The sequence below is a fragment of the Chiloscyllium plagiosum genome, unplaced genomic scaffold, assembly GCF_037043375.1.
Source record: "Chiloscyllium plagiosum isolate Xiang-an unplaced genomic scaffold, Cpla_swu_hap1 HiC_scaffold_27, whole genome shotgun sequence".
NCBI lineage: Eukaryota > Metazoa > Chordata > Chondrichthyes > Orectolobiformes > Hemiscylliidae > Chiloscyllium > Chiloscyllium plagiosum.
Genome location: NW_028270165.1, coordinates 46,589,427 through 46,604,663, shown reverse-complemented (window position 1 = coordinate 46,604,663; position 15,237 = coordinate 46,589,427). Strand labels below are relative to the sequence as shown.

General features: G+C 46.9%; 1 protein-coding gene across 1 annotated transcript; it reads left to right on the top strand.

Annotated features, from left to right (window-relative positions):
* Window positions 1-11,244: 11,244 nt before the first annotated feature.
* Window positions 11,245-14,911, top strand: LOC148143879 (uncharacterized). Its single transcript, XM_087974518.1, has 2 exons — window positions 11,245-11,371; window positions 12,343-14,911. The coding sequence occupies exon 2, from the start codon at window positions 12,610-12,612 to the stop codon at window positions 13,150-13,152; it is 543 nt and encodes a 180-aa protein (XP_087830644.1). The 5' UTR covers window positions 11,245-11,371; window positions 12,343-12,609; the 3' UTR covers window positions 13,153-14,911.
* Window positions 14,912-15,237: the final 326 nt, after the last annotated feature.

Genomic DNA, 15,237 nt, shown 5'->3' with positions numbered 1-15,237 from the left:
TCATGATTTTATCAACTTCAGCCTCCAGCGCGCAAGGGGAAACAGCCCCAGTCTGTTTGGCCTCTCCCTATCACTCAAACCCTCCAACCCTGGCAACATCCTTGTAAATCTTTTCTGAACCCTTTCAAGTTTCACAACATCCTTCTGATAGGAGTGAGACCAGAACTGCACACAACCTTCCAAAAGTGGCTATGGTTCTGCTGAACAATGGCAATTTAATTCCAAAATATTAATTTCTTCATGAGAAGGGAATAATTGGCAATGTAGCTGTAAGAGGCCTCTTGCGGAAGAGTGAAGAACTGAGTGAGAGAACTTTCCATTAAAATGGAGAGGAACAGAGGTGATTCTGAGACTGGGGACTTAAATCTAAAGCAAGGAAATTACAATGGCAGCGGCACAAACAGGCCACAACAAATGAAGGAACATTTTTGAAAGAAATGACAAACATTGAAAGAGCACCTGGAGGAACTGCAACAGTTGTCCATTCCTGTCTGAAAAAATAAAACACAGAAGGTGACACAGCCACGGCTAACAAGGGACATGATGGATAGGACGAGATCCAAAGGAGTGGCGTACAAATTGGCTCAAAATAAAGTAGCAGATCTGAAGACTGGGAGCAGTTCAGGTTTCAACAAAAGGATTGGTCAAAAGGGGAAAATGGGGTATGTGAAGAGGAAAATAAAATTAGAGAAAACAATAACAATGAGAACAGGCAAAGTTCTCAGGTGGAACAAAGAGATGGCAGACCAATTAACCACATATGTTGCTTCTATCAAAACACAGGTAACATCCCATGTTGGGGAACACATGGTCCAATGAGAGCAGAACTGAAGGAAATGAGCAGTTGTGGGGAAGTGGTGTTGGGGAAACTGATGGGATTATGCGTTTACAAATCCCTGTGCTGGTAACCCACACCCCAAACTATGGTCTGAGGTCATGCAATTGGAAAATCTTGGGCTGATCTTAGCAGAACTGTTTAATGGTAAGGTCCTATGGAGTGTTACTGAACAAAGTGACCTTGGAGTGCAGGTTCATCGCTCCTTGAAAGTAGAGTCGTAGATAGATAGGATAGTGAAGAAGGTGTTTGGTATGCTTTCCTTCATCGGTCAGAGTATTGAGTACAGGAGTTGGGAGGTCATGTTGCAGCTGTACAGGACATTGGTTAGGTCACTTTTGGAATATTGTATGCAATTCTGGTCTCCTTCCTATCAGAAGGATGTATGAACCTTGAAAGGATTCAGAAAAGATTTACAAAGATGATGCCAGGGTTGAGAGATTTGAGCTGTAGGGAGAAGTTAAACATGCTGGCGGTTTTCCGTGGAGAGTCGGACGCTGAGGGGTGACCTTATAAAGGTTTATAAAATGATGAGATGCACGGATAGAATAAATAGACAAAGTCTTCTTGCTGGATTGGGGTAGTTGATAACTCTAGAACATAGGTTTAGGGTGAGAGGGGAAAGATTTAAAGGAGATGTAAGCGGCAATTTTTTCATGCAGAGAGTGGTAAGTGTATGGAATGAGCTGCTGGAGGAAGTGGAGGAGGCTAGTGCAATTGCAACATTTAAAAGGCATCTGGATGGGTATGTGAACAGGAAGGGTTCGGAGGGATATGGGCTGGGTGCTGGCTCAAGTTATCCCTCCTCCTGCATTGAATTTCAAATCCATCTTCATCATGTCTTTCCTCCACTCCTGGCGTTCTCTTTTCTCCTGTCTACAAACTGAAAATAACATCAACACATCAATGCTCTCCTGGTCACTGCGATCTTGGAAGTACCCAGTTTCTGTTCCAGCTCCACAAATGATCAGATTCATTCACCTCAAATTCACAGTCCGCCTTCGTGTCATTCTAGATGTCTCTCTCCCTCCCACTCCCTTTTTCCTGTTTTAAGGCCACACAGACCAAGCTCAGGGCCAGGTCTCTCAGAGTGAAATGAGGAAATTCTAGTTGAATGACACCAACTGTCACTTCTCTCCCGGAAATGACAGCTGATGGTGCCCTCACCAAGATGGCCGCCCGCGCTCCCCGCCCCAAGTCAACATGCGCCTTATCCTTACAAAGATGGCGCCCTGTTACCCGGGCAACACGAGAGCTCCTTCGGTGGTGAAGTGGGCCTGGGGAGGTTTTATTCACGGCCTCAGGCCTCCCCCTCGGAGTTTATAAACTCCCCAGTCTCCCTCCTCCCGCGGTTCCCAATCCTCACTGTCTCCTCTCCCCGGGATGTTTCTGAAACCTGGTCCTGTTCTGAAGAAGGATCACCGGACCCGAAATGCCTCCTCGATTTCTCTGGACAGGCGCTGCCGGACCTGCTCAGCTTTTCCAGCGGCTCCTGTTCTTGTTCCTTCAGCCGCCGACGCCATTTCTCTCCCGCACTCAGTAACTTTGCCTCACCGCACGCATGCGCACAGCCAGGGCCCTATAGGAAGGTTTCTCGATCGCATGGGATCGTGGGAACTGAAGGCGCCATTAATGTCATGAAATCCAGTATCCCATATGCCCTCTTACCTGTCCTATTCACGTGTTATTGAAGTTAATGAAGAAGGGCTCATACCCGAAACGTCGATTCTCCTCCTCCTTCGATGCTGCCTGACCTGCTGCGCTTTTCCAGCAACACATTTTCAGCTCTGATCTCCAGCATCTGCAGTCCTCACTTTCTCCTCCTTAATGAAGTACACGTCGGGGTAAATCATTCATCGATTTTAGATTTATACATTGAGTGGAACACTACAGGTGTTTAACTCTAAACTCTAGTTCCAATTCAGTGTCAGTATAATTGCTTTTTATCTGCTCTAAAATAAGCATCGAATCAATGCACTCCATCTGACCCTTCTGAACGTTGATTTTCTTTAGTTTGCAGATTCCAACACTGTTTCAATAATTTATTAAAATCTACTTCTGGTACATGGGCGTCACTGGCTGGCCAGCATTTGGTTCTCCTTGAGAATGTGGTGGTGAGCTGCCTTCTTGAACCGTTGCAGTCCAAACCCTGTACGGTGACCCACAGCATCTTGAGTGAAGGAATTCCAGGATTTGGACCAGTGACACTGAAGAAACATTTCCAAGTGAAGATGGTGAGTGGCTTGGAGGGGTACTTGCAAGAGGTTGTGTTCCCACGTATCTGTTTTCCTGGTCCTTCCAGATGGAAGTGGTTGTTAGTTTGAAAGGCAATTTGTAAGGTGCTTTGGTAAATTTTTGCAGTGCATCTTGTAGGTACTACACACTACTGCTTCTGAACAGTGGATATGGTACCAATCAAGCAGGCAACATTGACCTGGATGGTATGAAGCGTTTCAAATACAGTTGAAGCTGCAACCCCATCCAAGCTAGTGGGGAGTATTCCATTACACTGCTGACTTGTGGCATGTCGAAGTTGGAACAGGTTTTGGAGAGTCAGGAGGTGAGTTACTCACTACAGTATTTCTGGCCTCTGACCTGCTCTTGTAGCCACTGTGTATATATGGTTCATCTAGTTGAGTTTCTGTTCAATGGTAAACCCCAAGGATGTTGATCATGGGGTATTTAGTGACAGTAACATTGTTGATATCACAGGTCAGTGGTCAGATTATCTCTTTTGGGGATGAGTCATTCTGTGACATTTGCATGGCATTCATGTTACTTGCCACTCATCAGCCCATTGGATATGGTTAAGATCTTGTAGCATTTCAAACTGAACTGCTTCAGTTTGTGGGGAGTTGTTTATAGTGCTGAACATCTGCAATTATTGAAACATCTCCACTTCTGAACTTATGATGGAGGAAGGTCATTGATGAAGATGGTTCGGACTATGAACTCCTGCAGAGTTGTCCTGAAGTCGAGATGACTGACCTCCACAAATAATAGCCATCTTTCCATGTGCTAGGTATGACTTAACAATTAAGACATATAAAACTAATTGAAGGAATAGGTATGAGACAACCCTCTTCAGGGTGTCTCCAGTGCAGGTTTTTCTGTTCTCGAAACAATCTGATAAATGTTGACATTCATCAGCCTTTTGATCTTGGCAGTTTCCATTCTCTCCAACATTTGTTTCACGTTAGCAAGTTGAATTCTTCTGCATTTTTCAGGAAAATGTTTTACAGAAGGTAACATTCTTAATATCTGTGTAATATTCCGTGGGAAAACTGTCTATAGTCCACCAGTTGGAGAAAATTTCTCTGAAAAGGTTTGTCAAATGCCCTGCTTCCACAAGACCCAGTGTTCCCAAAGTTGTACTTTTAACAGCCCCTTTATATTTTCCAGAATTCCCATGATAGGAGACATGTGCCACTTGTACCCACCACAAATCTCCTGAAACTGGGTGCGCTACAAAAGTCCAGCAGGAAGATTATCAGTGAAAAGGTCTGGTTTCAATCACAGAGTTAGAGACATCTAGAGACACACTGCACGGAAACAGATCCTTTGGTTCAACTCATCCATGCTGACCAGATGTCCCAAGCTGACCCAGTCCCAAGTTCCAGCCTTTGGCCCATATCCCTCCCAGATGCCTTTTAAATATTGTAATTGTACCCACCTCCACCACATCCCTGGCAGCTTGTTCCACACACACACACACACCACCCTCTGCATAAACAAATTGTCCTTGAGGTCACTTATTCCCTTCTTGCTACCCACAGCACCTCTTCTCTGTTCCCCACCACCCTCAGCATTCCCTGTCCATCCACAGCGCCTCCTGTCCATTCCCACCCTGCCACCCACAGTGCCCCATGTCCATTTCCCTCTCCCCACCCTCTGCCCACCCATCCATCCTCTCTCTCTTCCCTCACCCTCCACTCTCCATCTCTCTGTTCCCTGTCCATTCTCTCTCTCCACCAATTCTCTGCTGCCCATTCTTCCACTGCCCCCACTCTCTCCTTGCCACTCATTCTCTCTCTCCACCCACCCTCTGTCCCCGTCCATTCTCTGACTCTCCTCACGTTCTGCACCCCACACCATTCTCTCTTCTGCCCCCCCCTCCCCCAACACACTACCCCCACATTCTCCCTCTCAGACCCTTCCCCCCCATTCTCTGGGTCCCCCACGCTCAGCCCGGCAGGCCTTTCTCTCCCCCCAAGTCCTTCTCCTCTCCCTCACTCTCTGCTCCCCCGTCCATTCTTTCTCTCTGTTCTCCGCAGCTCCACCCAGCCCCCGTCTATTCTCTCTCTATTATCCCCAGCACCCGTCCATTCTCTTTCTATTCTCCCAAGCCCCACCCTAGAGCCCCCATCAATGAGAGGAGGGAATCTGGTTGGTGGCTGGGAGGAGGAGGAGGAGCTAGAAAGATAGGGAGCTTATTTGAAATTGAGTTCCCCAGTGTTGAGTCCTCCCAACTCTACGCAGCCCGGGCGGAAGATGGGATGTTGTTCCTCCAATTTGCAGTTTGATTCATTGTGGTAAGGGAGGAGGCCAAAGATGGTTATGTCAGAAAGGGAGTGGAAAGGGGAATTAAAATGGCTGGTAACTGGGAGGTCTGGTCAGCCTCTGCGGTCCCAGGTACGAAGCTCGGTGAACTGTTCCCCAAGTCTCCCCGATGTAGAGAAGTCCACAATTGGCAAACACATGGCAAATGCAGTACCACAATGTAAAATTATAGCCTCTGCTGTGATAAAAAAGCAGAAAGGAGGTGTATTGTTTAAATGGTAATGTATTGGGATGTGGAGCAAGTGAGGACTCCAAATGCTGGAGATCAGAGTTGAAACGTGTGGCACTGGAAAAGCACAGCAGGTCAGGCAGGATCCAAGGAGTAGGAGAGTTGACGTTTTGGGCATGAGCCCTTCATCAGGAATGATGTGTGAATGTACAAAAGGGGGCTCAGCGTCATTCCACACCAGTCAGTACCAGTTGTCAGACAGGTGCAGCAAGCAATCAGCAAGGCAAGTGCTATGTTAACAAGACGAATTGAGTTCAGAAGTGGGGATGTCTTCCTGCAGTTAGGGGGTAATTCAAGGCTGAGTTCGTCTGATTTTTGAACAACAAAGAAGTGGATGTTTATGGGGGAAGGCAAGGAAATGGTTTTAGAACATTTTCAGTCCAACTAGTCCATGCTGACTATGTTCTCAATCTAAATTAGTCCCAACTGCCTGTGTTTGGCCCATATCCCTCCAAATATTTCCTATTCATGTACTTGTCCAAATTTCTTTGAAACGTTGTTACAGTACCTGCATCCTTCCTCTGGACATTTATTCCACACACAAACCACGCTGTGTTTTTTTTTAAAAACTGGTGCCCCTCATGTCTTTTTAAAATCTTTCTCCACTCACCGTCAAACTTTGCTCCCTAATCTTGAAACCAGCCGAGAGAAAGAAGACCCACCCTTCACCTCATCTATATCCGTCATGATTTTATAAACCTCTATAAGGTCACCTCGCAACCTGCTGTGCTCCAGTGAAAAAGTCCCAGCCTATCCACTCAGATGTAGTTAGATTCATATCCAGTTATGATCTGTTCAATGCTGGTGCAGGCTCCAAAGACCAAATGGCCAAATTCTGTTCCCAGTTCTCTTACTGTGTCCAGGACAGCAAGAGACTATATGACATAGGAGCAGAAAGTAGGCCATTCAGCCCATCAAGTCTGCTCATACCATTCAATTGTGGTTCATAGGTTTCTCAATCCCATTCTCTTGCTTTCTCTCCATAACCCTCGATCTCCTTGGTACTCAAGAACGTGTGTCTTAGTCTTAAATGTACTCAGTGACCTAGCCTCTGCAACCTTCAGTGGCAATGAATTCCATAGATTCACCACTATCTGGCTGAACAGTTTTATGTTTATCTATGTTCAAAAAGGCCTTCTCTTTACTCTGAGGCTGTGCCCTCGGGTCCGAGTCTCTCCTACCAACGGAAACATCTTCCCAACGTCCACTGTGTCCAGGCCATTCAGTATTCTGTGTGTTTCAATTAGATCTCTCCTGAGTGTGGGCCTGTTAGTCAGCATGAAGCAGACCCTTCAGGATGAGGTACAACATGGATTAGGTTCGGCAAATGGAAAGAGAGTATGTGGGATGGAGATTTTCAGCTTCTAGGGAATAAGAGAGGAAAGAGAGTTCATTATAAATTAGAATTGTTCAGGTGGGCCAATGGGCCAAGGAGTGGCAGATGGAGTTTAATTTAGAGAAATGAGAGGTGTTGCATTTTGCAGCTGTATAAGACATTGTTTAGGCCACTTTTGGAATATTGTGTTCAGTTCTGGTCTCCCTGCTATAGCAAAGAGGTTGTGAAACTTTGGAAGTGGTTGGAGAAGATTTACAAGGCTGTTGTCATGCTTGTGACCGACAGTGAGAGGCTGAAGAGGCCAGGGGTATTTTCCCTGGAGAATTGGAGGCTATGGGGGTGATCTAAAAGATGTTTATGAGGGGCATGGATAGGGTAAATACTCAAGCACTTTTTGCCAGGGTAGGGGAGTCCAAAACTAGAGGGCATATCTTTGAGGTGAGAGGGGAATGATTTAAAAGGGACGTGACCGGCAAGGTTTTCATGCAGAGGATGGTACATGTGTGTAACAAACTACCAGATAATGACAACATTTAAAAGGCATCTGGATAGGTACATGAATAGGAAGGATTTAGAGGGATATGGGCCAAATGCGACTAGGTTAATTTAGGATATTTGGTTGGCATGACAAGCTGGGCCGAAGAGTCTGCTTCTATGCTTTATAACTCTAATCAGCTTTACTGAAAGCAGAAGAGTCAGAGCACTTTCAGAGCAGCTTTCAAAGATGTTTTGCCCTTACTTGGAGCAATAGACAATAGGTGCAGGAGTAGGCCATTCTGCCCTTCGAGCCTGCACCACCATTCAATATGATCATGGCTCATCATCCTTAATCAGTATCCTGTTCCTGCCTTATCTCCATAACCCTTGATTCCACTATCCTTGAGAGTTCTATCCAACTCTTTCTTAAATGAATCCAGAGACTGGGCCTCCACTGCCCTCTGGGGCAGAGCATTCCACACAGCCACCAGTCTCTGGGTGAAGAGGTTTCTCCTCATCTCTGTCCTAAATGGTCTACCCCGTATTTTTAAGCTGTGTCCTCTGGTTCGGCACTCACCCATCAGCGTAAGCATGTTTCCTGCCTCCAGAGTGTCCAATCCTTTAATAATCTTATATGTCTCAATCAGATCCCCTCTCAGTCTTTTAAACTCAAGGGTATACAAGCCCAGTCGCTCCAGTCTTTCAGCGTAAGGTAGTCCTGCCATTCCAGGAATTGACCTCGTGAACCTACGCAGCACTCCCTCAATAGCCAGAATGTCTTTCCTCAAATTTGGAGACCAGAACTGCACACAATACTCCAGGTATGGTCTCACCAGGGGCCTGTACAGCTGCAGAAGCACCTCTTTGCTTCTATACTCAATCCCTCTTGTTATGAAGGCCAGCATGCTATTAGCCTTCTTCACTACCTGCTGTACCTGCATGCTTGCCTTCATTGACTGGTGAACAAGAACACCCAGATCTCTCTGTACTGCCCATTTACCTAAATTGATTGCATTTAAGTAGTAATATGCCTTCCTGTTCTTTCTACCAAAGTGGATAACCATACATTTATCCACATTAAACTGCATCTGCCATGCATCTGCCCACTCACGTCACCTGTTCAGGTCACCCTGTAATCTCCTAACATCCTCCTCACATTTCACCCTGCCACCCAGCTTAGTATCATCAGCAAATTTGCTAATGTTATTACTAATACCATCTTCTATATCATTAATATATATTGTAAAAAGCTGCGGTCCCAGCACTGATCCCTGCGGTACCCCACTGGTCACTGCCTGCCATTCCGAAATGGAGCCGTTTATCATGACTCTTTGTTTCCTATCAGCCAACCAACTTTCAATCCAAGTTAGTACTTTGCCCCGAATACCATGCACCCTAATTTTGCTCACTAATCTCCTATGTAGGACCTTATCAAAAGCTTTTTGAAAGTCCAGGTACACTACATCTACTGGATCTCCCTCATCCATCTTCAGAGTTACATCCTCAAAAAATTCCAGAAGATTAGTCAAGCATGATTTCCCCTTCATAAATCCATGCTGACTCTGACCTATCCTGTTACTACTATCCAGATATGTCGTAATTTCATTCTTTATAAGAGATTCCAGCATCTTTCCCACCACTGAGGTCAGACTAACTGGTCTATAATTTACTGCTTTCTCTCTCCCACCTTTCTTAAAAAATGGTACAACATTAGCCACCCTCCAATCCGCAGGAAATGATCCCGAATCTATCCAACTGTGGAAAATAATCACCAACGCATCCACGATTTCTCGAGCCACCTCCTTCAGTACCCTGGGATGTAGACCATCAGGCCCCAGGGACTTATCAACCTTCAGACCTAACAGTCTCTCCAACACCAAATTATGGCAAATATAAATTCCCTTAAGTTCAGGTCCTTCAGCCACTGTTACCTCAGGGAGACTGCTTGTGTCTTCACCAGTGAACACAGATCTGAAGTACCAATTCAATTCTTCTGCCATTTTTTTGTTCCCCGTAATATATTCCCCTGTTTCTGTCTTCAAGGGCCCAATTTTAGTCTTAACCATTTTTTTTGCCTTTCACATATCTAAAAAAGCTTTTACTATCCTCCTTTATGTTTTTGACCAGTTTTCCTTCGTACCTCATTTTTTCTCTGTGTATTTCCTTCTTAGTTATCCTCTGTTGTTCTTTAAAAGCTTCCCAGTCCTCCATTTTCCCACTTATCTTTGCTATATTATACTTTTTCTCTTTTAACTTTATATGTTTCTTAACTTCCCTCGTCAGCCATGGCCACCCTTGCCTCCTCCTAGGATCTGTCTTCCTTTTTGGAATGAACTGATCCTGCATCTTCTGCATTACACACAGAAATATCTGCCATTGTTCCTCCACTATCATCCCTGCTAAGGTATTGCACCATTGAACTTTGGCCAGCTCCTCCCTCACAGCTCCATAGTTCCCTGTATTCAACAGAAATATTGTCACTTCCGATTGTACCCTCTCCTTCTCAAATTGCAGATTGAAGCTTATTGTATTATGGTCACTACTTCCCAATGGCTCCTTCACTTCGAGGTCCCTGATCAATTCTGGTTCATTGCACAGAACAAATTACAGTGAAATCTTTAATTTGTGGGACAGCAACTGAGTGAATGAGTACATCTAGAATTTTAGTGGAAAGTGGGAATTCATTGCACTGTGGGGATGAAGTGCTTTAAGGTTTACCGGCAGTAAGTACATTGTGCTGAGTGGGGAGCTGAGTGAAGGGTTAGGTGGGTTCTTGTTTTAAACTGCTCATTTCTTTCAGCCTCCAGCATCGTATTTCCACTGCTGTACATCAGAAGAAGTGAATTAGTCACTGTTATCATTAGAAACCTTACAGTTTTCAATACCTCATTGTTTCCTGAGCATTTTAAAGTTTACTGACAGCAGCGGGGTTTAGGCCGTATTCACTGGAAACGATTAAGCAGACAAATAACACTCATATGAGAGGGCAGGGTGGGACTTGTCTTTTGATTTGGTGGAAGGTGGGAGGTTCTGCGTGCTGTGATCCGGGGCAAACGCGACTGCAGTAAATCATTCAATCTCTACCGTGTGGAAGTAGGCCATTCAACCCCTCTGAAGAGCATGCCATCCCGACCCACGCCCACCAGCTCCCTGCCCTGTCGAGTAGTTTCTGCTGGCGGATGAGACTCGGCCATAAAATTAGGGGGAGTAGATTTAAGGTCGAGATGAGGAGGAGCTGTTTTTCCCAGAGAGTAGTTAATCTGTGAAGGGTGAGGGTGGATTGGCCATGCTAAATTGCCCCACATGGTCCAGGGATGTGGAGATTAGGGTGGATTTGCCATGTTAAATTACCCATAGTGCCCAGGTATGTGCAGGTGAGGTCTATTCGGGGGGTAAATATCGGGCAGGAGGGGAAAGGGGAATGGATGTGGGTGGTTACCCTTCGGAGGGTCGGTGTGGTCTCATTGGGCCGGGTGACCTGCTTCTACATTGTGCGGATTCTCTGAAGGGAAAGGATTTTTGCAAACTGCGCAGGGCAGTGCGGGCCGTCAATCCGGAGCAGGCGCAGTGCGGAGCCGCCGTTCGCCCCGCCCCTTCGACTCGTCACGCCCCGTCTCGCAGGCCGTCGCTCGACACTTGCTCCTCCCACTGTCCCGGCCGCGCTCCGTCTCTGTACCCGCCTTTCGCTCCACCCAGTGGCCCCGCCCCTGACCCCGATCGTCGCTCCGCCCCCCTCCCCGCTGCTCGCTCCTCCCCTTCCTGTCTCTCCCTCCGCCGCCTCGACCCATCGATGACGTCACAACGCGGAAGTGGCTCTGCTCGGTTCAGAGTAAAACCCTTTCGCTGGGCAACTCTTCAATCTCAGAGGGAGAAAATCTGTTCACTGGTCGCAACTGGAGTGAATCCAGGGAGGGCGCAGACTCTGCAAACTCAGGTATGTGTCTTAATTGCCCGGGTGAGGAGGGACGGAAGGATAGGTTGGGGCTGTTTCCCCAGCCCGCGCCAGAATCTTAGGGGTAACTTATAGACTTTTATAAAATCAGAAGGAGCATGGATAGGGTAAATAGACATGGTCTTTTCCTTGGGGTGGGGGAGTCCAGAACTAGAGGGTGATTGGTTTAGGGTGAGGGCGGCGGGGGAGCGGGCGTGGAGATTTAAAAGAGACCTAAGGAGCCAACTATTTCACGAGGTTTGGGCGGGTGTGAATGTGTGTACGGAATGACCTGCCAGAGAAAGTGGTGGAGGCTGGTACAATTACAGCATTTAAAAGGCATTTGGACGGGTGTATCAATACGGACGGTTAAGAGGGCCAGGGAACACGTGCTGGCAAATGTGACTAGATTAATTTAGGCTATCTGGTCAGCACAGAAGAGTTTGACTGAAGTGCCTGTGTCTGTTTCTGTGTGTATATCTCTAGGACTCTGGCTTTCCACTAACGTTTGCCACGTCTGTCTGTTCAGTTTCTCTCTCTGGTGTCGGTATTAATACCTTGGTGTCTCATTTTGCTCCCCTTCCCGGGGACATTAACCATTTCTTGAGGTTGTTCCTCAAGAAGATGCATTGCAGGTTCATCTTGAATTGGCACACTTTATTTTGCTTTCCAAATCAGACCTGCACACTCTCAGCATTATGCCAATGACGTGAAAGATATTAACTTTCAGGTGGAGTTTCAGAGAGATAAGTCTTGACGTTTTTGCTTTTCTGCTCCTGTAAGATCCTGAATCAGCACCTTCAGGAGAATTAGTTTAAGTGGAGTGAGAACAGAGGGGGGGGAGAGAGAATGGGATGGCGCTTTCAATTTTGTGGAATAATAAAAGAAAAGAATGTTCTCCAGAAAGTAGAATTGCTTCTTCTGAATTTCTACCCTGCACTGACAGTGATGACTTTTATATTCTCTTTTTACAGCGTTTGAAGATCTGAAGACAGAAGTTTCAAAATCAACTGTAACGTCAACTCTCCTGCTCCTCGGATGCTACTTGATGTGCTGTGAATTTTCAAGTGCTGTGCTTTTTGACAGTGACTCTCCAGAGTCAGCAGTCCTCACTTTGGTGTCAATGTCTGACAGTATCAGCGGGACTGGATGAGAGACCTACTGTTGCAGTGCACTGAGTGTGGAGCGTGTAACAGCTATACCACCTGTTAAGAGGAAATCACGGTGCGAAGGGGCTTTACATGCGTTTGTGTGCGGCTGAAGCTTCGGCCATGGAAAAACCTGAGGAATGCCGCCCTGTGGAGAAACCATGGAAGTGTGGTGACTGCGGGAAAGGCTTCTATGTCCCATCTGCCCTGGAAACTCATCAGCGCAGTCACACCAGAGAGAGGCCCTTCAGCTGCCCTGAGTGTGGGAAGGGCTTTACCCAGGCCTCTGCCCTGCGGACTCACCAGCGGATCCACACAGGGGAGAGGCCGTTCCCGTGTCCCGAGTGCAGGAAAGCCTTCAGCAATTCCTTCAACCTCCAGACACACAGGCGACTCCACACTGGTGAGAGGCCGTTTTCTTGCTCCGAGTGCAAGAAGGCATTCAGACATTCCTCTGATCTGCTGACCCACTGGCGGGTCCACACGGGGGAAAGGCCCTACAGCTGCCCCGAGTGTGGGAAGGCCTTCAGCAATTCCTCCCACCTGCTGACTCACCAGCGAGTCCACACGGGGGAGAGGCCGTTCACCTGCCCCAAGTGCGGGAAGAGATTTAGTCAGGTGAGCAACTTGTGGTAGCACCAGCGTCTCCACACTGGGGAGAAGCCCTTCAGCTGCCCCGAGTGCAGGAAGGCCTTCAGCAGTTCCACCACTCTGCTGACCCACCGGCGGATCCATATGGGGGAGAGGCCATTCCCCTGCACAGAGTGCGGGAAGGCCTTCAGTAAATCCTCCATCCTGCTGAGACACCAGAGGGTTCACACAGGAGAGTGGCCCTTCAGCTGCCCTGAGTGCAGGAAGGGGTTCAGCGATTCCTCCAATCTCCAGACCCACCAGCGGATCCACACTGGGGAGAAGCCCTTCGGCTGCACAGAGTGTGGGAAGGCCTTCATCCGCTCCTCCCACCTGCGGAGGCACCAACGAGTTCATGTGCCATCGCAGGATGATTGAAGGAGTAACAACCGAGTGCCATTAGGGACTGGACTATCAACCCAGTTCCTGGGACTCCTGAGTTTGAATCCAGCCGCAGCAGATCATGGAATTGGAATTCGGTCAGAAATCTGGAGTTCAGAATCTGATGATGAAACCGTTTTTAGGGTGGGGTGAAATTGCTGAGTGAGGCAATACTTCCTCCAGGTTATGGCTGTACCAAGGATCCAATTACAAAGGACAACTTGGTGATCACCAACAGTAAAGAAAGTGAGGTAGGATAGGGGGTGTGAGAAGTATGCGCGCTTTGACTTTGAGCTGTTTAAAAAGCAGCTACGTTTTCTACACCTTTTTGCTGGGGGGATCTGAAGCTTTAACAAAGTTGGGTCACAATAAAGATTACCTGAACTTACCGCGGGCTCAGACTCTCATTGAAAGCTTTGAGCTCCAAGAGGTGTTTTGTTTTAAAGCTGTTCATTTCTTTCAGCCTCCTGCACTAAGTTTTCAATGTTGTGTATCGGGTGGAGCGGTGAATGGGTAGCTAGTATCATTAGAAATTGTAAATTTTTCAGAAGTGCAGGTACTGTGTTGTTTCATTGGCATTGTAAAGTTTACTGGCAGCACTGGGAGGTATGGGCTGTGTTCACTAGAAACGATGTGGCAGTGCCAGTATTGGACTGGGGTGGATAAAGTTAAAAATCACACAAGACCAGGTTATAGTTCAACAGATTTATTCGGAAACACGAGCTTTCGGAGCGCCGGTCCTTCCACAGCTGTGGAGCAGGATCATAAGACACAAATCTTATAGCAAAATTCATAGTGTCATGCAACTGATGCCTTTTAGAATGGGTTGCAGGTTTCGGTTCATTAATATGTAAATCCAAGAACAACATCTAAGTCATGCTCTTGAGATGACTTATGGTTTTATATATTTTTTAAAAAGTGACATCTCAGCTCACACAATACATTAAAGTTGTGAGATTCGAGTCTGTCAGTATCCCAATCTTGAATCAGACTAGTTCTGTTTTTAAAGTAGGAAAATATAAAATATTACATGGATTGACTGCCTGTAGATTGTGCGCTTTGTGAGCAAAATTGAAAGTATCTGCAAATATAATTCTGCCAATACAAATTTACTCCATAGAGTTGTGTGTGTGTGCATGTGAGTTTGTGTGTGAGAGTGCATGTAAGAGTGTGTGCATGCTTGGTAAAGTGAGTGTGATGGAGTATAAGTCTGTGAGTGTGTGAGCATGTTAGAGCTGAAAATGTGCTGCTGGAAAAGCGCAGCAGGTCAGGCAGCATCCAGGGAACAGGAGAATCGACGTTTCGGGCATAAGCCCTTCTTCAGGAATGAGGAAAGTTTGTCCAGCAGGCTAAGATAAAAGGTAGGGAGGAGGGACTTGGGGGAGGGGCGTCGGAAATGCGATAGGTGGAAAGAGGTCAAGGTGAGGGTGATAGGTTAGACTGGGGTGGGGGCGGAGAGGTCAGGAAGAAGATTACCGGTTAGGAAGGCGGTGCTGAGTTCGATGGATTTGACTGAGACAAGGTGTGGGGAGGGGAAATGAGGAAACTGGTGAAATCCGAGTTCATCCCTTGTGGTTGGAGGGTTCCGAGGTGGAAGATGAGGCGCTCTTCCTCCAACCGTCGTGTTGTTGTGGTCTGGCGATGGAGGAGTCCAAAGACCTGCATATCCTTGGTGGAGTGGGAGGGGGAGTTGAAGTGTTGAGCCACAGG